This window comes from Notamacropus eugenii, chromosome 2 (genome assembly GCF_028372415.1).
Source record: "Notamacropus eugenii isolate mMacEug1 chromosome 2, mMacEug1.pri_v2, whole genome shotgun sequence".
Classification (NCBI taxonomy): domain Eukaryota; kingdom Metazoa; phylum Chordata; class Mammalia; order Diprotodontia; family Macropodidae; genus Notamacropus; species Notamacropus eugenii.
The window spans coordinates 203,860,434-203,883,597 of NC_092873.1; the positions used below are offsets into that span (position 1 = coordinate 203,860,434).

The 23,164-nt window shown below is 37.2% G+C and overlaps 1 protein-coding gene and 1 long non-coding RNA gene across 12 annotated transcripts in view; one reads left to right on the forward strand and one right to left on the reverse strand.

Annotated features, from left to right (window-relative positions):
- TBC1D32 (TBC1 domain family member 32) overlaps nt 1-20,121 on the reverse strand; it is a 230,718-nt gene extending 210,597 nt beyond the window's left edge. For 10 of the 11 annotated variants that reach the window (XR_011974491.1, XR_011974492.1, XR_011974493.1 and 7 more), the window contains exons 1-4: nt 19,821-20,121; nt 19,499-19,653; nt 10,257-10,418; nt 2,994-3,171 (exon numbers count right to left, since the gene is read on the reverse strand). Coding sequence is in view for 8 of the 11 variants with exons in the window: in XM_072643167.1 (XP_072499268.1) it covers nt 2,994-3,171; nt 10,257-10,418; nt 19,499-19,653 (495 nt within the window). In the remaining 3 variants the exon portion in view is untranslated. The remainder of the gene's footprint in view (nt 1-2,993; nt 3,172-10,256; nt 10,419-19,498; nt 19,654-19,820) is intronic. The other variant, XM_072643168.1, reaches the window with a different exon arrangement.
- On the forward strand, nt 19,985-21,327 carry LOC140526724 (uncharacterized). The gene is made up of 2 exons (XR_011974495.1): nt 19,985-20,122; nt 20,474-21,327. It is a non-coding gene; the product is annotated as an uncharacterized lncRNA (long non-coding RNA).
- The last annotated feature ends 1,837 nt before the right edge of the window (nt 21,328-23,164 follow it).

Genomic DNA, 23,164 nt, shown 5'->3' on the forward strand with positions numbered 1-23,164 from the left:
GTTTAGAGGAAGGACAGATCGGGTGGAAGGGGAGTTCCGTTTTGGATGTGTTGAGTTTTGGGTGCCTGCAAAACACCTGAGTAGAGATGTCTAACAAACAGTTGATAATAAAAGACTATAGTTCAGAAGAGAAACTAGTTTTGGTTATATAAATTGGTAGTCATATGCACAGAAATGATAAATGAACACCTAAAAGATTCTGAGATCACCAAGTTGAAAAGCATATAGAGAGAAATGTCTTTTTTTCCTTATTAATTCTTTAACATACACTTTCTGCTTCTCTCAGGCTTCACCAGACTGCCAGAGGGGTCCATGGCACAAACACAGTTAAGATCCGCTGATTTAAAACGTTATCAGTGAAGCAATTCCCACTTGTTGCTCATTCAACAAGAATGTCAGATTTAGATTATTTTCAGTTAAGTTTATGAATATCATAGATCTAGAACTGTCTCATTTAACAAAGGAAGCAACTGAGGCCCCCCAAATTTAAATGATTTGCCCAAGGTCATACAGGATTTTATTAGGATTTAGGATTTTAACTCAAGTCCTGTGATTCAAAATTCAGTACAGAGTCCACTGCATCAAAAAGTCTATAAGCTGATTCTTAGCACCCTTTACTCCTTTTTCTGTATTTGGCTACTATTGAAAAATTAAAAGGGGCTAACACAGGGCTGAAGGTGACTTTGTATTTTTCTTGTCATGGCCAAAGAATCTATCACAAAGTGGCAAATCTACTGGTGATGAAACTCTCCATAATTATCCACATTGATCTTCAGAAAACAGTCTACTGCCTGGGTCATAATCAAAGCTTTTCCATCATGATAGAATTTGCCAGGACTCAAGTTCTGCTTATGCAGCCTTCAAAAATGCAGGGTCAAGTCCACATAATGGTAAAACATTAGAGCAGAACTCTGTGGATATGAGGCCTATAAATAAAAATTCAATCACATAATTATCACTTTCCTCCTCTTAATAAGAACAGATTCAATAATAACTTAACATTCAAATATATATCTTAAAAAGATGCTGAGGGTAACAGAGCAAGGAAAGTAGCTTCATTAAATAACTAATGTACTTCAATCAGCATCTGTTCATGTCTAAATAGAGTGTCTTGAACTATAAATGCTTAAAATCAGTTTGCTTTGACTATTACAGTTGGGAATCTGCAGCCTCTAGGCCATGTGCTGCCTTCTAGGTCCTTGGATAAGGCCTTTTGACTGAGTCCAAGTTTTACAGAATAAATCCTTTTATTAAGGTGATTTGTTCTGTGAAGTTTGAATTTGGTCAAAGGGCCACATTTGAGGACCTAGAGGGCCACATGTGACCTAAAGGTCACAGGTTCCCCAATCATGAACCAACACCTCATGAAATACTATATACATAGACAGGAATTTCTGATGAAGATAATGCAATGATGATGGCAAACAATATAAAAAAGAAGAAAATAATTGGCCAGTGTAGACATCCATAATAAATAATTCTTGGATCTAAACAAGATCAGCACTGAAATTTATTTTATTTTTTGAAGACTAGCTCTCCCTAGTTTGCCTAGACTAAAAATATAGTAGCGACTCAAGGGTCCAACCCCACTGTCAATCAACATGGGAGTTTTTAACCTGCTCTATTTCTAATTTGAAGTGGTTGTCCCCTGCTTTGGCAGCCTGGTAGTCTTTTACTTCTAAAGGCTCACTGTATTGGTGCCAGATTTAGCCTAGAGATCCAAACGGCTTTAACTCTACTACAGCTCAGCACTGCTAACTCAAGGGATTTACCAGCCTCAGTCTAGTCAGCAGCAGGGACTACAGGTATGTGTTATTACAACCAGTCCCATTAAAGCTTCTCACTGAGCTACATGATCAAAATACTTTCTGTTCAGCAACAGTGCTATTTAAAAGTTATTCGTAAAGAATAGTGTAATTTTTTTTACCTAAGAAATCATGTCATTGTCTTCAATCCTATGTAACCTGCCTACCATAAAAAAAAGAAGTACACTGTTATACATTTAATAACTACAGTTTAATTCATGGAAGAAGAAAAAGACAGAATCATCAGTAAGGTCAAATTTTTTATGAATTAATACCAGAAAATGCATATACTTAAGAGAGCTCACTCCATGCCCTTCCCCCTCCAGCCTCCATGTACCAAACAGGGCACAAACTCATAGGTTTGTGCAACCTAGTCCAAGGTTTTAGACTCTTATTGCTGCAGTGACTTTGTTCAAATACTCTCTGTGCCCCACCATTTTGCATAAAGTGACAGAAAGATGCTGTTTAAGCCTAGCCAATCTATCAGAATCAAAATGTGCAACCACCTAACTCCGGGGCACATATTCTAAAGAAGCATATAAAAAGACTAGTCCTGGCCTTGAATTGTCAAGGTAAAAATTCCTAGGAATTACATGTGGTAGTCAGTCAACTTATAAATGCTGAAAAAAGGAGTGTGCCTAAAAGAAATGAAGTAAAAAGCCTAATCAAGATAAGAAATGATAAAATGTGTACCTAACTTACCTAATCTGTATACAGATCATGCCTCTAAATTCTTTCAAACAATAGTAAAATATTTTTTATTTCCTAAAAATATCTCCTTTATTTGTGGATTCCACAAGGGAGGAGTACTATAGAAGTGAAGGAGGGAAGAGCTAGAAATACTGGTTTCATCATGCTCTCAGTCTCATTTAATATAAGATTTTAAACAGTCTCAAACAGGATCTTTCCATTCAACCTCCCTCAACTGTAAACAATCCTTATTATCTCAGTTATGAATCCAAATTTTTAAAGGTTAAATTAAATTCCAGTCTCTGATCCTCTAATTCCAACCTGATTTAAATTCCACAGTTGGAGGTTTTGCTGTTTTCAGAGTAGCCAGGAGAATTTGGGATTTTCTGGTACCTATAAAACTTAATTATATTTATAATTTCCATTAATCAAAGTCTTACTGTACATATGAAGTTCAACATGTATATCATGGCATGAATGCAAAACTACACAACGCACCTGATTAAACAAAGAATCACTGTCAGAGCAATTGTCTGTGCAATAATTACTGCATTTCTCCTTTACAGTTTTCTTCTGCATCTCCTTATCTTGTATCTGATCTTCTTCAAATTTGTTAATTAAAGATTCTACCACAACCATCATGACATTCTTCAGGGAATGCATCATTTCTTCATACCTTTAAAGTTAATAAGTTCCATTATTACTTTTTTTTTTTTTAAAGAATAAGACCATTAATGAAGTGGATCACAAAAAACTGTAAATAATATATTTATTTCAAAGTATTTTTATTTCAATTAATACAAAATTGTTAAAATACCTTCAGAAACAAAAAAGTGTTTGAAGGAGCCATAGGGAAAAAAACCTAAATTACTTTGATTTCCCCAAGAAAGGAAACTTGGTATTGGCAATAATCACAGATATATTTTACAACTAACAAGAAATATGAATTGATGTGTAATCAATCTAGTTTCTTTGTCTGATTTCACAAACAAGAACAACAAATTTCAGATTTCTAGAACAGGTGTGATGACAACTAAAATTATTGGTGCTTGCTCTTATTGTTCTGTTTTGTTTTTCTTTCTGCCCTTTTTCTTTCTTGTTCATTCCTCTCTGTCAACTCCTTTTCTTTTACCTTTTCCCTGGGTCCTTCTGCCCTGTAAGCATTCACGATCACAGGATAATAACTGATCTAATATAAGTATAAGCAAATATAAGTAAAAGTCAAAGGAGTCAAGTAGAGAGTAGATGACCATTTGTCTGGAATGCTGTAGAAAGGAGGTTGGAGTGGACAGTCTGTGAGATCCTTTCAATATCTTAAAATTTACAGTTTATTAAGTTATAAGCTCAGTTTCTCCATCTATTTAGTGTAGGCTTTACAAACACAGTCATAAAATTTTAGAGCTCTACAGCACGTTAGAGATCATCTAGTTCAATGGTTTTATTTTATAGATGAGGAAGGTCCCTATTTTAAATAAACATACTAGAAAATTTAATTATATGTACTGCATACATAAGTACATAAGTAGAAGCATGAATGTGAATTAATGTGCAAAGTGATATGTCAGTATTCTTCAAGCTCTAAAGGATCAAGATTTGTCATGTGCAAAAAAGGAAACTATACATAAAATGCAGAAAGCCTAAATAAGGTCTACGTAGAATGATGGAATAACTTAGGTATTGGCAAAAGAGCTGACCATGCTCAAACAAAAAATTCATTATGTTCATGTTTGCCTGAACTGCCTAAGAAAGGAAATATGCAAATAGGTAAATTCTAAGTTCAAAGAGCTATCTGCAAAAATATTGTAAAGATGCTTAATAAGAATATGATTTGTACTTTATAAATGCAAAGTATGTTTACAAGTGCTCTAACTACAACATTATGATTGACTAATTTTTTATAAAACTAGAAGAAATGTGAAAAAAATAATGTACAGTTTCTTCTTTATATACTTTCATGTATAGATCAAAAAAATGACATTCATTAAAAAAGTTACTTGATTCAGCTGAGGTAATTATTATTGTACATACACATTCACACATCAGTGAAATAAAACAAAAAAAGAATGGCTTATCCACAGCTGAACAATAATTTGCTAACAATACTGAAAATAACTTTGAAGTTTTGATTTCACCCTGTAATTTTAGCTATTAATATAGTGTAAAAAATTTTAACTAATAAAATGTTTTCATCACTAATATTGCTAGAAATAGACTGCTAGGAAAAGATATCACATTTTTCCCCCATGCCCAAAAAAGCCCAGCTGGAAAAAAAAGAAAGAAAATTCACATCCAACAATGCTTATCTATGTATTTTTAATACTTTTATTCCCAATGCAACTATCCTATTATACACCCTCTGCACTATTTAATTGGATTATTAAAAGAACATTTTTAAAGTTAATAATGGTTAATGTTTGTATAGTGCCTACTATGTGCCAGGCACTGTGCTAAACTAATTTACAAATATCTCATTTGATCCTCCCATTGTTGTTGCTGCCATTTTCAGGTGTGAACAATTCTTCAGGACCTCATTTGAAGTTCTCTTGGCCAAGATATTGAAGTGCTTTGCTATTTCCTTCTCCATCTCATTTTACAGATGAAGAAACCAAAGAAAACAGGGTTAAGTGACTTCCCCAAGGACATATAGCTATTAACTGCCTGAGGCTGGATTTGAACTCAGGTCTTCCTGACTCCAGGTCCAGCACTCTTTGTACTGTTCAGGTTAAGTTCTTGACTCCACTGTATTTCCACCCTCTAGTCCACAGGTGCCCAAAGGGAGTGATACCACCCCCTGAGGGGTACTGGAATAACCCAGGGAACCAGTACTAGACTCAGGTGACAGAAGTTTCAAAAAAATCAGGGGGGGCACTAAGTAATTTTTTTTGAAAAGCAGATGGTAGGCCAAATAAGTTTGGGAACTTCTGCTAGCCCAACCTTTATACTGTTGTCAAAATAAAATTCACTATCTAGAAACATGGATATTTAATTCCTCCACTCAAAAGTTCCTACAGTCAATGAAGATCTACCTGAACTCACTGCTCAAAGATTAAACAAACTCCCCAACCCCTACCCCATCCCACCCCACCCCGTCATCTCCCCACCTTAGAGATTCTGAACCCTTAGCTGTCAGCATTCAAACCCCATTCTTTACCCCCCACTGCCTAATACCTTATTCCCATTCCCCTCAACCCAATCCCTCCAATGACTCACTCTCCCTGCAATGTCTAACTCTAAAACTACCTACTCCTTCCTCTGTGTTCTCTGGAATATTCTCTCCAGGAGCGTACAAATCTGCTTTCCTCTTAAGTCATTTCCTTTCTCATTCCTTCTACACTCTGGTTCTCACTGAAATCTGGCTTGACCCTAAAGACAGAGCCTCCTGCCTTCCCTTTCCAGCACTGTCTGCACCTTCACTTGTTCCCCCAACTCAGTAGTTGAGATGGGGGAGTTGTAATAGCCATTGTTCCCTATTCCTACATCCAAGTTCTGCCTCCACCATTATCACTCAGTGACACCTCCTCTTTTGGGGTTCATTCAGCGAATATCCACACCCACCCTCCCCCTGGTCAAAATCATGATAGTGGCTTTCTACCAACCTCCAGAACTTTCCCCTTCTTTCCTCAATGAGTTCACTGATTTACTCAGTCTCTTTCCCCTCTTCAATTTTTGCTCTCACACTAGTGGCCTTCAACATACATATTCATACTCCCTCAACACCCTCCTTCAGAGTTCAGCTTACTCATTTCACATGACATACTACTCCACACCAACAAAGTCACTCCAAAAGATAATCACACCCTTGATCTTGATATCACTACAAAATGTACCACTTCCATGTTCATGAAGTGGGCAGTTCCTTTACCTGATCACAACCTATTGTCATTCTACATCTCCCTCTGCCTAGCAATTTCCAACTCTGCTCGTTATCCCCACAGTGTGTGTGACCTCCAATCACTGGACCCCTCAGTTCTTTTCAGATCATCAACCTTGCACTAGCTCTCCTTCCTTCCCCATCTTGGCTCCTTGATGAAGTGAACTGGTTCAACTCTAAGCTGCCCTCTACTCTTGAGTGCCTTCCCACATTATGGTATCATCAATCTTGCCTCAGCCTTGGGTTAATCCCATTAGCTGCAGCCTTCACTCCTATACATGTGCTAATTAACAAAGCTTGAGAAAATTACAACACTGTACTAAGTGCACTAAAAATTTGTTACATAACCTGAACTGAGTCCTCCTAGCAACAAGACAATCTTAACTTACTACCCCTCTCACCACAGCAGCTTTTCAAAACCTTTTTCACATCTGCTCTCTCCCGTGGCTCCCCCACCCCCACCCCCATCTTCCCCACACCAACTTGGCCAAGAATCTTATTTCATATTTTACTGAGAAAGCTGAGGCCAGCCACCAAGCACTTTCTCTTCTCCCCTCTTCACATTAGATCACCCAGATGCCTTCTATCACTATCTTTTCCTTCACTTGTCTTTTTGTTTAAAAAAAAAAAATTTGTTTTAATAGCCAAAATCCAAATTCTCACCCTGCCACCCCATCCTCTTTCCCACCTAAACTAAAAAAAAAGAAAAAACCCATTACAAACATGTATAGTCAGTCAAAATAAGTTTTCACATTGGCAATGTCCCAAAAGAAAATTTGGTCTTATTCTGCATTCTGAGTCTTTCAGTTCTCTATCAGGAGGTGGGTAGCATGTTTCATCATTAGTCCTCTGGAATCATAGTTAGTCATTATGCTAATAAGAAATCAGCACAAGAGTATTCTATACCATAACTTATTCATCCATTCCCCAATTTATGGGCATTCTCTCAGATTCGGATTCTTTACCACCTTAAAAAACTATCTATTTTTATAGAACTTTTTGTTTTGCTGTTTTTGCTTAAGACTAATTCCTCTCTTAAATCTTCCCTTTCTCAAATTCCCCTCGTCCTTCTCCCCTTTTCCTTCTATTTCCTTGTTGAAAAAAACATAGTTCTGTACCAGCTTTGTGTGGAGATTATTTTTCTTTTGACCAGTACAGACAGAAAAAAATGAGATTCAAGTGTGAGCTCTACTCCTTCCCTCTTCTTATACAAATAGATGTCTACTTACACAAACTGACTGTGTAAAATAATTTTCCCTATTTTTCCTTTCTCTTCCCCTTCCCCTCTACACACAATGAATTTCTCTTACTCTTTTTCTTTTCATTAAATCAAGACATAAGAGAATTACTGTCTATGACTCCTGATGATAACAGAATTACAAGGAGACATATCATCCTCTTCCCATATTTAGAGGTAAGCCATTTATCCTTGTTTAGGCCTTTGTCATTATTTATTCATGGGTTTTTTTTTTTATTTTGGGGGGTTTTTTTGATGTTTCTCTTCACTACTGTGTGTGAACTTCAAAGTTTTTACATCATTCACTCAGGTTTTCATCAGAAATGCTTGAAAATCCTCTATTTTCTTAAGGCCTACTTTTTTCTCCTGGAGCATTATACTCAGTTTTGTTGGATAAGTTATTTGTGGCTGTAAACTCATATGCTTTGTCTTCTAGAATATATTGTATTTCAAGTTTTCCACTCCTTTACCTGGTAGCTGCTAAGTTATGTGTGACTGTAGTGCCTCAGTACTTGAATTTCTTCCTTTATGCAATATAAAAATACTGCTTGCAGTATTTTTTCTTTGACCTGAAAACTCTGGATTTTAATTATGATGTTTTTTAGAGATTTCATTTGGCTTCTTTCGGGCTGGAGAGTGGATTCTTTCTATTTCCACTTAGCCTTCTGGTTTGAAGGGATCTGGTCGGTGTTCTTTTAAGACTTCTTGAAATAGGAAGTCTAGGTTATTTTTTCTTTCTTTTCTTTTTTTTTGGTTATGGTATTCAGATAATCCAGTGATTCTTAATTATTTTCCTTCTTAATGTCTTTTCTGGGTGAGGTAAATTTCTTTTTCTTTTTTCCTACTATGAGGTGCCTTATACTTTCTTCTATTTTTTCAGCCTTTTGACTTTCTTTCAGTATTTCTTGTTCCATTATTGCAACAAGACAACTGGCATCTTTTTGGTCCATTCTAATTTTCAGGAAGTTTGATATTTGGGCAAGGTTTTGAACTCCTGTGCCAAGTTGTTCGTTCTCTTCCCAAATTTTTCTTCCAAAATTTTTATTTTTTTTCCAATTTCTCCCTCAAGTATTCTCATTTTGTTTCTAAACATGCATGCGTGTGTGTGTTCAATTTTTCATCAGGCTGTATTTTTGGAATCATTCTCTTCTTCTGGATTTGTGTTTTGAGCTTCCCTGACACCATAACAGCTTCTTAGGGTCAACTTCTCTTTCTATTTGTTCACCCACATAGTCCACTTCCTGACTTTTCAGACTGAGGCCAGGCTGAGCTCTGCTGCACATTAAAATCTGGGCAAGGTACCGTTGCTTCTTTTGGCTGGGTACTGAGTGCTGTGTTTTTCCTGGATTTCAGAAACAGGTTAAGGCCCAGCAAGTTTTCAGTGCTCCCAAAGTGGTAAAAGGCAAAGGGCAAAGTCTGATTGCTGTGCCCACCCCACCCTGGTCTGACCTCTCTGCAAATTCCTGACCTGAGTTTGGGTCTGAGCAACAGTATATTGCTGCTAGATTAAGTCCTTATCAGACATCGGGAAGGCTCTGTTGGTTCAGTTGATAGAACTATAGGCTCCTCCTTGGTCTGGTCTGGGTTTCCTAACCTGGTCATTCTTTGGCAGGCTGAGGCAGAAACCTTGCTCTCCACTTGGGCTATGAGATACAACACTGCTGCTGCTTGCTTTTGAACTGCCTCATTTCTTGCCATTCTGCTCAGGGCCTCTCTACCTGGGAACACTACTCTCATTTGCAAGTCCTCTTCTTAGTCTGCCTTGGGTCCCAATAATGGGTGGGAGGTGACAAAGTTGCCAATCTATCTCCAAAACAGATTTAAAAAAATTAACTAACTCCCACTTTCTCCAACCATTCCCAAATAACACTCACCATTTACACTATTTTGGCACAGAATGTTGTCTCTTACTTTTTCTCTTTTTGTACCTAAATCTTATCTACACAAAATAAGGTGACGGAGAATAAGGATCATATAATATACTGATTGTGCATTCCCTATAGCTCTCAGGATCATATCAGGCGTACTTCAGGCACTCAAAAGTACTTGTTGAATTCTAGACTAGAATTCACATTAGGATTTGGTGGCACATCTAAAATTTCAGGAGTGGAGAACCTACAGCCTCAAGGCTACATGTGGCCTGCAAGGTCCTCAAGTGCAACCCCTTCACCTGAATCCAGACTTCACAGAACAAATCCCCTTAATAAAAGGATTTGTTCTGTAAAACTTGGACACATTCTAAATGCTGCACCCAAGGACCTAAAAGGCCCCATCCCTGTAAAACAGCGGCAAAGCACTTCAATGGCTATCTTTTGCAAACTAAAAATGAGGACACAATCTTATAAAGGAGATTTCTTTCTCAAAGTCTTTCTAAAACAAAGAAAAACCTACAGGCCAACAAAACTGCTATCAACTATAAAATGGACACAGGAAGTCAGCATTTATACTGCTGTCTTTAGTTAATTAAATAGAAAATGTTAAATTTTTGTTGGAATTGCCAGCTCTTTCTATTTGAGGAGTATTCACTGACTCACAGCTAAAGCTCTTGTTGTCTATGTTTATTGAAACCATAAGTGAAATTGAACATAATTATGTTAACAAATGACGCTTGGGAAAACAAACGCCATTAAAACATTAATGTAAGCATACTCACTCTTTAGATTCCTGGGTTACTTTAGTAACATGTTGAACAAGAGTATCATAGCCAGGTCCTTCGCCTTGATTCTGATCTGAGGTACATTTTTCCATTTCTTCCTCAATCATAGCCCCCAGAGTACTGTGTATATATTGTCTAAGGTATTTCACAAATTCATAGCTGAAATAAAAATTAAAAGTTAAAAAACTATCAAATGCCTTCTATGTCATTACAAAAAAAAAGTCATCATTTTACAGTTATAGAGGGTTCAGTTTTATATTACTTCAGGATTCTAGTCCTTGTGCAATATGCCACATGAAGTAGTATATAAAAACCTGGCTTCAAAGCCAGCAAAATCTGGGTTCAAGTCCTGACTCTGTGTGACCCTGGACAAATCATTTAACATTTCAATACCCCCAGCCCCCCACCCTGGTAACTCTCAAACCCCATAAAATTGCACTGAAGGTGTTAAGTTGCATCACTGAGTGTGTTTCCTCATCCAGTTACCTACAATAATGAAAACAGAGGTTTGGTCCTCATTACCTCACAATGGTAAACAAGAATAGAGTGTATTATATGGTGTTTGTTGGTTATGAAGTCCTTTTACATACATTATCTCATTTGATATTTGCAGGATATTGAGGAAATTTAAAAATTTCCCTTAGATCATTTTACAGCGATGACCCTCTAAAGATAAGGATTTGAAAGAAGGTAATTTCAGAAATTTGGAGCCTTTTATTATCAGTCTATGCTATGTTAAATTTGCACTAGCTGAGAAATAATTTATTCAATGTTTTCATAATTTTGCACACTAATACAAATGAAAGGAATGAAACAGAATATAACATTAAGCAAAATGAGAAATGATAAAGAATAAAAGAAAAGGTTAAGATTAGAAAATTAGTGAATACATTGAGCTGAAAAGATTGCTATATACAATTTAAAGTAAGGTTTTGCTTTTTTTCAGCAATGGTGGTGGGGACAGACCTGGTTTGTTTTGGGGGTTTTTTTGTTGTGGTGGTGGTTACTTTTAAACAGTGCAGGGAAATCTCAATATGGAAATCTTTCTAGTAAGGTAAATCAATAAATCTCATCACTTTTGGTCATCAGAGAGTTGCCTAGGTACTAAGGTACTGATGGGTTAAGTGACTAGTAGTCCACAGTCTCACAACTAGTATGGGACAAATGCAAAACTTCAATCTAGATCTTCTCAATTTCAAGACTAGCCCTCTAACCACTATGCCATACGATTTCTCATCATATGAGAAATGTATGAGACCAGGCTTGCACCTTGGTCAATTCCAGTGGTACATGTTCTGTCTAGGGCACCTCTCATGAAAGGCTGAGCCTGCAACCGACTTGGATAAGACAAGTAATTGAGAACCAAGAGACCTTAAAGATCTTATAGTCGAATTAGTGTGAATTAGCGAGATTTTACTTTAAATTTTTTCTGAATTCATTTTTCTAAAATAAATATTAATAGTTTTTTATTAGAAACTGACAGCTGAAAATACACTTATACAATATTTTAATGCTATCTATGTGATTTAAGGCCAGTCATTTAATTTCTCAGCAATTGAGATGACATCAAAAGTCCTTCTACCCTCACTCTCTTTATGACCCTGAAGCCCTGGGAGTAGGAGGACAGAAACCTTTGTTTTCTTTCCTTTCCTTTCCTGACTTAAGGCAGAGTAAGGCCTGTGCTTTCCATTTGCCACTGGCACTAATATTTTCCTAGTCCCCCCAGATCTAACATGATGCTTTTTTTAACTTCTTTCACTTTTTTGTCCTCCATATTCAGTCATAAATTGTTGCAGATTCTTGCTTCATAGCGTGCCTCCAATTTATAATGCATCAACAATGTTAACACACACACACACACACACACACACACAGTGGACCGGGTGTTACAAGATCCAGTTTCTAATTCTTTGCATTTCATTATCTTCATCTATAAAACAAATGAATTGGATTAAAGCCACTTCTAGCTCTAAATTCTGGATTCAGTGAATTCAGATTTTCCATGAACAATACCACCACTCTGGCCCAAAACTTCATTTCATTTTCTCCACTTTTTCTTTCCACCTTCCAGTGCCTTTTGCATTTTGCTGTTAGATTAATCCTTCTAAACACAGAGACTTTTAACTCTGAAAGGATCTCTTATAATTCTAAAGTCCACTTTCTTTAACCTGACATTCAAAAGTCCTACCATAAAGTGACCCCATTTGATACACTCAGCATGGATCATTTGCTTTAGAACCCCTAATTCCGTATCTGGTTCAAACTCTTGAAATGTTCATGATTTTTGCAATAATTTAAAGTACCTTTATTCATTCAATAGTAAGAGTTTAATGAGCACCTAATTTGTAGAAGAATCTGTACTGGGCACTATGCAGAAACAGGTAAAATAAGATACGCATAATTAACTACAATATATGGGAGAAGGTGAATGTGTAAAGAGAGAGTAGTAAACTGCTATGAGAACTTCAGGGGATATGGAAATCAGTAAAAGCTTAATGGAGGTGGAATATGAACTAGGCCTTGAACAGGAATTAAACAAATGGAGCTGGCCTTAGCAAAGGGAGATGTATAGAAAGTCAAATACTCATTTTAGCTAGACTCTTACCAGACAAAGTCCCAAGTATTCTGCTTGTAATTCAGTCCAGTATAAGAGAAAATGTTATCACCTACCTTTAAATCTAAAATTCATGGTAAACAATACTAAAACATTAATTTTAAATAAAGTAGTTCAAGTGAATCATCTTAGAAATTATGGATAAGTAACAAATGGGTTGCAATATATAAGAAATTTTCTTCAACTGTATTAAAAAAATCTAAAATAAAATTTCAAATTTCTTTTTTGTACATAGAAAAAAGTCTTAGAGAGAGATCTGGAAGGAAATTTTCCAATTCCACATCAATTCCAACAACTCCATTATTTTACAGATGACGCAATTAAGGCCTAATGAAATCAAATCACTTGCCCAAAATCACAAAGCAAATGGCAAAGCTAGCATTAAAATGAAGGTCCCCTAATTCCAAACCCAATACTTTCCCACTGTACCAGACTCCCCATATGTTTCCCTGGGTCTTCATATCTCTATTCCCATCTATACAATTTTACTTGTACTATTCCCCACATCTGGAAGCTCCTTTCTCTTCTGCCACCATTTTGTCAAAAGAGGTCTTACAGCTTGACTCAGGTTCTCCTTTAAGTCTTCAATACCACAGCCTACAAAGAACTCTGCCAAACATAAATTCCTATTGCACTTGAGTTCCTATAAGACAATTCAGCACTTAATCACATGGCATGGGTAGTCTATTCTCTGGGTACCTGAAGTAATTAGATGTTTACTTCAGCATCTCAATGGCAAAAAATAAAATAAAATATAAAAAAAATCTACTTCTTTTGGTTCTTCACAAAACCTAGCATAGGTATTGCAGGTGCCTAAAAATCCTTAACAACTGCTTGATTACTTGATCACAAAATTTAGTTTTTAAATTCTCAAATAAGCATGGTCAATATTCATTACATATAAAGAATTATAAAAATGCTTGGATAAATCTACAAAATTGAAAGGTTTAAGTTCCAGAAAAAAAAAAATTGAATTAAGTAGTACAAAGAAAATAGTAGACAGACCATAAAATATAAATTATGTATAAGAAAAATGTATATGAGTAAAGACATGTCAGAATGAGTAGAACACAGGATTAGGATTTAAGATCTTATTTCTAATCCTAGCTATTAACTAATTGTGTCAGTGTGAGCAAGTCACTTAATTTGCTCTGGGCCTCAGTTTCTTCATTTGTAAAAAGAGGTTACCAAGATCATTAAATTACCTTTAAACTGAAAATAATATTCCCAGATCAGTGTGGATTACTGATTACTCAGAAATCTAAGTCTTATACTAAGAGGGGAAAAACACAGAAATTATAATTATAAATTATAAGGACCTGTTTTAATATTATAAAAACAAATATTCTACCACACTAATTCTTGTTTGAAAAAAACTACTTTTCTATCAAGAAAATTTAACTTCCAGGACATAATTCCACAAGTAATATACCTAATGTATCTCATTTAAGACCTCTGGCTTTTAAATACCTATAATGGAAGTGGGAGAATGGCAAGCAACTCATAGACAAAATTTGGAAGATATCTAAAGTCAATTCCATATCAACTCCAACTTCTTCATTTTACAGATGAGGCAATTAAGGTTTGCAGTTGTCCCATACCAGTTGTGTGACTACAGACTACTAGTCCTAATGAAGTCAAGTCACTAGCCCAAGGTCACACAGCAACTGGCAGAGCCAGGATTAAAATGTAGGTCCCTAATTCTAAACCCAATGTTTTTTCACTGTACCAGTCTCCTATGTTTTCGAAGACACCTATATAAACAGCCCATGTTTCTTTCAGGACCTTGCGCCAATAATAACCATCTTTATTCTGAACGATTGTTGTATCTACCCTTTTATAATATGAATATCTTTTTTGATTTTACTTTTGTTGGAGTTCACTCTTCATTGGAATCTTCTTAAAGTGAACATATTCATCAAGTTGTAGAGCTCAAAATGTATAAAGGAGTATGTAAATTATTCTGTTGTGTTAGAAAACTGCGTTAAAGCTGCGATGGCCCTTTCATGAGAGCCATCAGTTGATGGCTCATAACCTGCAAATATTTTGGTTATATTGCGTTACAATATTGTGTAACAAGTATTCTGACTCAAAACTATGTAGAAAGCCTTTAAGATTCCTTTCAGATCTAGCTTTAATTACACTAATTTATATGTACTATACTGTTTATTCCACATCCAAAACTCATGGTTTGGTTTCTGGATTGTTTTCTTAGTTTTAAAATAATAAAACTATGATCTTAATTCACCTAAACCTATGTTCCTTCCCTGCCTCCCATACGTTTATATATTTCATTTTCTATATTTTTTCTCAAGTATAACATGGAATTGACCAATCACATGTTTTACTTTTATCAAACTATTTACCCAAAATGATAAACTACAATGTTTCCAAAGAATATTAAATGTATTTTGTCATAACGTTTTTCAAAGCATTCTTAGAACTTTAGGGAACACTTAGTCACCTATAAGGAATACTGCAGGAATACTGCTCTTAACAAGTTTACCAGTGAGAGACCTATTCATTTGGCTCCATGTAAAAAATGAGGCCTAGTGAATAATGATAGCCCATCCTCTTGCTCTTTTTGATGTACTATTCATAATAATAAATCTTCTTTATCCTTGCTTAGGAAAATATTACTAAGAACTAGTGACATGTCTATAGGAGGTATTTAATAACTAATGAATTGAACCCCAAATTTTTTCTCTTACTTTCCTTCTAAATAACTTACCATGGGAATATTTTTAAATGTTATGGTTCTGAAAAATATTACAATATGTACATGAATTTATAGAATTGATGAGTACAGAATGATGTATTAGATAATAATCTAAATAGCAAATTTAGTATTAAATTAGCATTTTCAATGTAAGGAAAGAAAACTATTTTACTATAACAGTATACCTTTTTCAAGTTTATGACAGGATGGTTATCACTTTTAAAGATATTAGGTATGCAAACACAGTTTTTCATAATTTATTTAGAAAATATGTAAATGGCAGAGACACTGCATGGTCTGGTAGATGCCAGCTGTGGAGTTAGGTGGCAAAGTGGATAAACACGATGAATCTGTACATCCTGAGTCCAAGTCCTGCTGATAACACACACCTGATGTCAGACAAGTCCCTTTCATTGCTCCAGGCAACTGACTATTCTATTAGTTGCAGAACGCTTACCTATCACATTAACTTACGTAAAGGAAATTCTTCCACCAATGAAATCACTCCCCAAAAAAATCATTAGCACAGAACTACCACAGCATACTGATGGTTAAAGGCATGTAAAATTTTCATATTGTACATCAGAGGTGCCAAACATGTCACCTGGAACACTACTGAGTGCTGCCTAAACCAGATAAAACTGTAATTGGAAAATATTTGATAAAGTAAATAAAAATGCAATAAAACATAGATATTACATTTTAAAACTAAATTAATATTCAGCCTGCAGGGATCCTTCTGTATGAATGAGTGCCCTCCCCCCTTTCTATGTGAGTCTGACACCACTGCTGTAAACTACACAGCAAACTGTCAGTAACAGATACCAGAAACTTTTAAAAGTCAAGTTTTATTATAAACATACTTCTGCATAACAAAATAAAGTGTTTACATACTATAACATTTGAGTAGAACAAACTATACAGTTCAAATAGCTAACACTTCTAGTTATCCTTCCAAGACATAATAACAACTGCTTTTTCTTATTATTAACTGCTAATGATCATGTCCTTCTTTGGTCTACGTATGTAAGTCTGGGAAAGTTTTATACACAAGGGCCTCATTAGAAAATAGGTGTTTTATTATATATTTTAATGCAATGAAGTTCACTTTCATAAAAGGATGATTTCCCTTTTAGTAGGAGTTATCAGACCCTATTTTACAAATTTAAACTTTCACACATAATCCATATGAAAAAAAGACCCATACATAAAAAGGATTGCAATAGTCCCTTCCTAAACCACTTTCCAACAAAGTAAGTAACTTCAGGCCTGACCAACCACACACTATCAGGTAGAATGGTTATGTGATTATCACCTTGTCCAAAAACAAGGACAAGTTTCCCTACCTTAACTTCCCCCTTCAGTTTGCTACACTTTTGGAAATTTCACCAATTAGACAGTCTTATAACAATGTGAATACCTCTGGTAAACACATGGGACAGAGTATGAAAAAGCTTTCAGACAGCTAGTCTCAGCAACTAGCTAAGAAACATGGGGAAGGAGGTGAGAGAAGAGGAGGAAAGAAGAGAGAAGGATAAATTTCGATCACAGAGCACTCTGAAGGGCAAATCAATTAGCATTTTAGGCTTCAAAGGCAAGAAGAACTACAAGATTCAGAGGGGCTGAATGGGTGAAGATGAAGGAATCTTTTTTTCTTTTAAAAAACATTTTCTATACTAAATTCTGAAGCCAGGAAAGGAAAAAGAAATCATTTTACTCTTCCGTGAGGCATCTCAAAAGTTCTTGGAAGCCCAGTCACAATCTAGTACATTCAACTCTACAGTTAAGTTATGTTATCAGCTGGACAGGGCTTTGTGGGCTGGTCTGGAAATCTAACCAGCATTATTCCCGTAAAAAAGGGATTTTCACGCTTTTGGGGCTCAGTACCTTCCCTGCTAAAAAAAAAATTGTTGAGGCCCCTCCCAAAGAGTTTTTGCTTATGTGGATTATACCTATCAATATTTACCATTTTAGAAATTAAAACATCTTAGTATTATGAAAAGTTTTATTGTTTTGGGCTCCATCAAAGGTTGTCAGGGACCCCTTCTCTCATCTACAGTCTTCATACCACTCTTTGAAAATCTATCTAGCAAGTAGATAGAGTTCTGGGACTGGAATCAGGAAGACCAGAGCTCAAATCCATCCTTAGACACTTACTAGATAGAACGTGACTCTAAGCACAATTTCCTCTAATGCAAAATGGGGAAAAAAAACATCTACCTTGAAGGATTGTTGTGAAGATCAAATGAGATAATACTGTAAAAAGCACTTAGCACAGTACTGAATATAGAGTAGGTACTATATAAATGCTTATTCCCTTCTCCTGCCTTCCCCAGAAAGACAGAGAAGATAAAGGGAAGTTCCCTTCTGAACTCCAGACCCCTTAAATTCATTTGCAAGTTTGAGCTTCCTTTTTGGTGCTGAATCTGACAGCCACTTAATATTGAAATAATGCTGTTACTTAATGAAATATGCCTCTTCCCCACCTCAAAAAAAAAAAAAAAGAAAAAGAAAAGATCTGCCATACTATTTTTACAGGGGAACCTAAGTGCAGCTAAGGTGCTGAAGCTGAAATCAAGAAGACCCGAGTTAAAAGCTCACCTCTGAAACTTATTAGCTGTATGATCCAAGAAAAAAATAAATGACTCTGCCTCTCTAACCTCCAGTTTACTCCTCTGTAAAATGGTAATAATATTTGTATTACGTACTTCATAGAGTTGTGGTGATCAAATGAGATAAATGAATGTAAAGCTGTTTGTAAATCTAAATGTCTATTCTTATTACAAGTTTAACTAAGCTACTAGTATCAATTATCATTAAAATGATTTGACACACACTGCATGTGACATAATACCATCCATCTTGTATTTGGCTTAAAGTTTGTCCAGGATCGTATATCATCCAACTAGTTGTGCTGCCTAAGAAAAAACAGAACAGTATCTGCCTAAACCTGAGTCTTCCTTGATTTTTTTCTCCATGTATAAGGGAAAATTAAAAACCCAGAATCTAATCAAATAAAATTATTCCTCCCTAGCCTCTCAAAGGAATATCATCTAATGGTCTGTACTGAGACTTGAAATGAGGAAATATGCAAGTAGACTGAGATTATGCATAATCATAAACCTGGATGAAAATTATCATTAACGAAGCAAAAAAAATTCTAAAACTAATCATTGGCTAAAAGATAACTAAGGGTTCTAATCAGAGCAGCTGCAGCGTAACTAATGGAATCACTAATAATGCCAAGAATCCCCAGGGGTGCATAACAACTACCTTGCTGAGGTAAGCCAGAATATGAAGGGTTTAGAAAAAATTATGGAATCTTGAGGTCAGGTTTTGAAAGTTACTATATATATTATACAAACTGATATTTCATTTATAAAATTCAGCTCATCAGAAAAATCCCAGTCTGAAAAATCCCCACTGAAACTCCATTATCCTAATCTTTCAGTAAAGAAATAAAGTCCTTCGATCCCTGAACCAAGAACAAAATACTGCACTCCCGGGGGATAGTCATTCCCTCTGTGCTGATTAGACTCAAAAATGAGATTCTTTAACTCTCTGGTTTTAAGTAATTAAACCTCCCCCCTACCCCTAATCCAGCTACAGGGTATTAGCGGGTACGTGGGTGGAGGGGAAGGAAGGTGTGGAGAAGTGTTAGGGGGAACACGAAGGAGAGAGATAAGGGGAAGGGAAGCACGAAAGGTATTTTTTTAAGTCAGACTTAAGAGTTCCCCCTGCGGACCCACCCACTCCTCAAAGGAGCCTCGTCGGGAGGGCGCAGGTAAAAGACTAAGCCGACAGAGGGAAGGAGCGGCAGGTTTCCCTCAGACACCGCTTCCCAGGGCCCTTTAAACTTCTCCCCTCCGTGTAAGAGCTCGCTGAAAATCCCAAACCAAGCTTTACTTGTGAAAGTTTTCGTCAGTTTCCTCCAGGTGCAAGAGGACCTCCTCCGCGCACTCGAGGGAGGGAGCGCCCGTGATCTTCTCCTTCACGCTCTGCAGCAACTGCCTGAGCATGGCCTGCAGCCGAGCCTCGTCCTCGCCGGAGAAATGGGCCATCTGTGGGGACAACACCAGGGAGCCCGGTGAGTTTAAAAGCCCCGGACCGGGGACGCGGCGCGTTCCACCCCTCCCCCCAGGGGGCGGGGCCGAGGCCCAGCCGCGGAGAAGGCCCCACGCTAGGGGCGGGGCTCCCCGGCCTCTTTCCAAAGAGCAGACCGCCTTACTTTAGGAAGAGAGGGACGCGACGGTCCCTGCCTAGGGAAGCGGACCCAGATGCCACCGAGGGAGAGGGCGAGGGCGAGGACGACGCAGCCGCCTTCGCCTCCACCTTTTCCAAAGACCCAGGCCGGCGGGGGCTAACCCACAGCAAGGGTAGAGTGAAAAGGAGGAGGCTGGCACCTTACGGGAACGACTGCGTTAGCGTGATGACGTGAACGTCGACGGGAAAGTAATCTCCGCCCCCATCTCCTTCTGGAGAAAGAAGGTTGGAAAGAGCAGAAGGGCGGGCCGGGGAGGCGGGGCTCTGGTAAGGCGGGGCTCTGAAGGGGTGGGGCTCTGAGGGGGTGGGGCTTGTGGGAGCTTAGGGGGCGGGGCTATGCGGAGGCGGGGCTCTGGAAGGGGGCGGGAATCCAGAGGGAAAGAGAGAATACAGTGGGTGGAAGGGAATGCAGTGGGTAAAGAGGGGCTGGACGGGGAGGAAGGGGCTCAGCTGAAAGGGAGAGGCCAGACGGATGTAACTGTTGATTTTAGTTCTTGGGAAAGGAAAAGAGAAATCGGGAGGATGGGGAACATTTTTGCATGTGTGTTGTAGACCCCTTGGTCACCTGCTGAACCCATGAACCTTTTCTTACCATTTATTCGTTCGGTTGCTTTTCAGCCCTATCCAGCTCTTCGTGACCCACTTTGGGATTTTCTTGGCAAAGATACTGGAGTGGGTTTGCCGTTTCCGTCTCCCGCTGATTTGACAGATGGGGAAACTGAGGCAAGCGGGGTGAAGCGCCTTGCCTAGGGTCACACAGCTAGAGGCTGAAGCCAGACTTGAGCTCAGGGAAATTGTTCCTCCTGACTTGACCCTCTATCCCCTGCACCACTTAGCTGCCCCTTTCTCAAGATGTTTTTAAATGCATAAAATAAGATACATGGGATTCTAAGGAAAACCTGTTATGATAACTAAATAGTTTCATTTGTTTTTCAAGCTGCTGGACTCCAAATGAACAACCCCTCATTAAGAGGAAGGGCAGGGATTTAGAAGGGAGGAAGTGATAAGAGGTAAAGGATCACTTAATCTAAATTTAAAATTGAAAGTGATGCTTGAGAAAGTTGAGAATGCAGAATGAGTGATAGTGACAGAGCTGCATTAAGATTATGTACTTCACACTCTTAAAGAAATCAGAGGAATCAAAAAAAAGTTAATGCTTAAACATGCTGTTACATACAGGGTTCATATTTAAGCAATTTAAGAGCCTTACCACAGGTTATCTCCTTCCTTCTGGCAACAACAATCTTAACTGATTTTTTAAAAAATATTAAATTCATTATTTATTTATTTTTAACATTCCTTTTTTAAAAACTTTTAAATGCTGCATTCTCTCTTTCCCTCCAGTCCCTTCTCTGTCATTGAGAAGGCCAGCAATATAATATCAATTATACATGTGAAATGCAAAACATATTTTCATTGTTATCCATGTTGCAAAAAAAGCAAGAAAAATAAAGTGAAAAATTATGCTTCAATCTGCACTCAGAATTTATTTAGTTCTCTGTCTGGAAATGGATAGCATTTTTCATCATGTGTGCTTCAGAATTGTCTTGGATGATTGTTTTGATCAGAGTTGCTAAGTCTTTCACAGTTGTTCATCATTGCAATATTGCCATTACCATATGCATTATTCTCCTGGTTCTGCTTATTTCACTTTGCATCAGTTCACATCTTCCCAGGTTTTTCTAAAACCATCCTGATCACTATTTCTTATATATAGCACAACAGTATTACATCACACACAACTTGTTCAACCATTCTAAGGTTATCCCCTCCATTTCCAATTCTTTGCTACTACAAAAAGGGCTACTTTTTTTTTTTTTGTACATGTAGGTACTTTTCCTTTCTCTTTTATCTCTCTGGGTAACTGGTATGAGTAACTTAGATGTCTGAGTGGGAAGCCACTCTAGAAAGCAACATTTTAAGGAATCAAAAGATGGAGCACATTCTCTGAAGTATCAAACACTGTGTAACATAGTGTTCTATATGATCCAATAAATGTAAAACTGTATTAAGCACTTTCCAGGTGTTAGGTGCCTTAGGATACCTGGTGGTACAAAAATCAGCAAGCATGGCAGTCTGTGCCTTCAGGAAGAGAACTTCACCTCCAGAGTGGATTTTGTGTGTTAAATGTCAGCACCAGGGAAGGACAAGTAAGACCTGCATTTCTTCAGCCATAAAAATGAAGAGGTTGCACTAGATGATCTTTTCTTCCAGTTAGAAATCTATAGACTAATGGTTTTCAGCATAATTGAACTTTATCATTCTGGGACTCCAACTTAGAATCTCATTAGGGCATGCAACATGGTACAGAAACTTGAATGGTATAAAATGGAAAGCAACTTGAAAGGAATAATATGTTCCATTCCACTTCTTGGCAGTTTCCTTAACATGTCTGCTCCCTAGCCATTAAGCCTATCCTTTTCTCCCTCCCATCTGAACCTGGTTTCCCAGACATGAATAGGGGAGCTTTTGCTTTATCTTTCCTGACCCATAGCTCTGCACAAATTCTCTCAATCTCTCAGCATCTCTTCCCTCCCACCATCTTCCAGCACCACACCCCAAATCTTTGTTTCCTTTCATTTGGAATGTAAGCTTCTGGAAGGCCTTGCTTGCTGGTGTTTCTACTGTAAGATATTGTAGAGTACCTAACACTTGGTAAATACTTAAAATTTTTATTTGCCAATCAGTACAACTCTACTTACATATACTTCTGTAAGCAAATGAATTCCACATTAGTCCCTGAGAGGATTCTGTGCTTAAAAGACATCTTCGAGACATTTTGAGGGTTTTGATTTTAGTGAGCCAAAATCTTGAAATTTTTGTGTAGAGACAATATGTATGGCTCCTGCCATAAATAGAACCAATCAATTAATCAATAACCCTTTATTAAGTACCTAGTACTTACTGAGCAGTATGTTAGGCTCTGGGGATACAAATACAGAAAGGAAAGAGTTCAGGTTCCCAAGGGGGAGATGATACATATACATATAAGTTTATAACATATGCAAAATTAATACAAGGTAATTGGTGGGGGCAAGTGAGTATGAAAGACCTCAAGTAAAAGCTAGCGTTTAATCTGGAATTTGAAAGAAACTAGTTATTATAAGAGATGGAAGTGAGGAAGGAGTGATTCCAGACATGGAAGACAGCTTGTACAAAGACATGGAGACAGGAGATGAAATGTCCTATCATTGTGTTGACGTATATCTCCCCCCAAAATATGTCATTCTAAGATTATTCCCTGCCCTTCCCTTACCTAAAAGAGATTTGCTAAATATGTGGGGTTATTGAAAATGCACTTTTGACAAA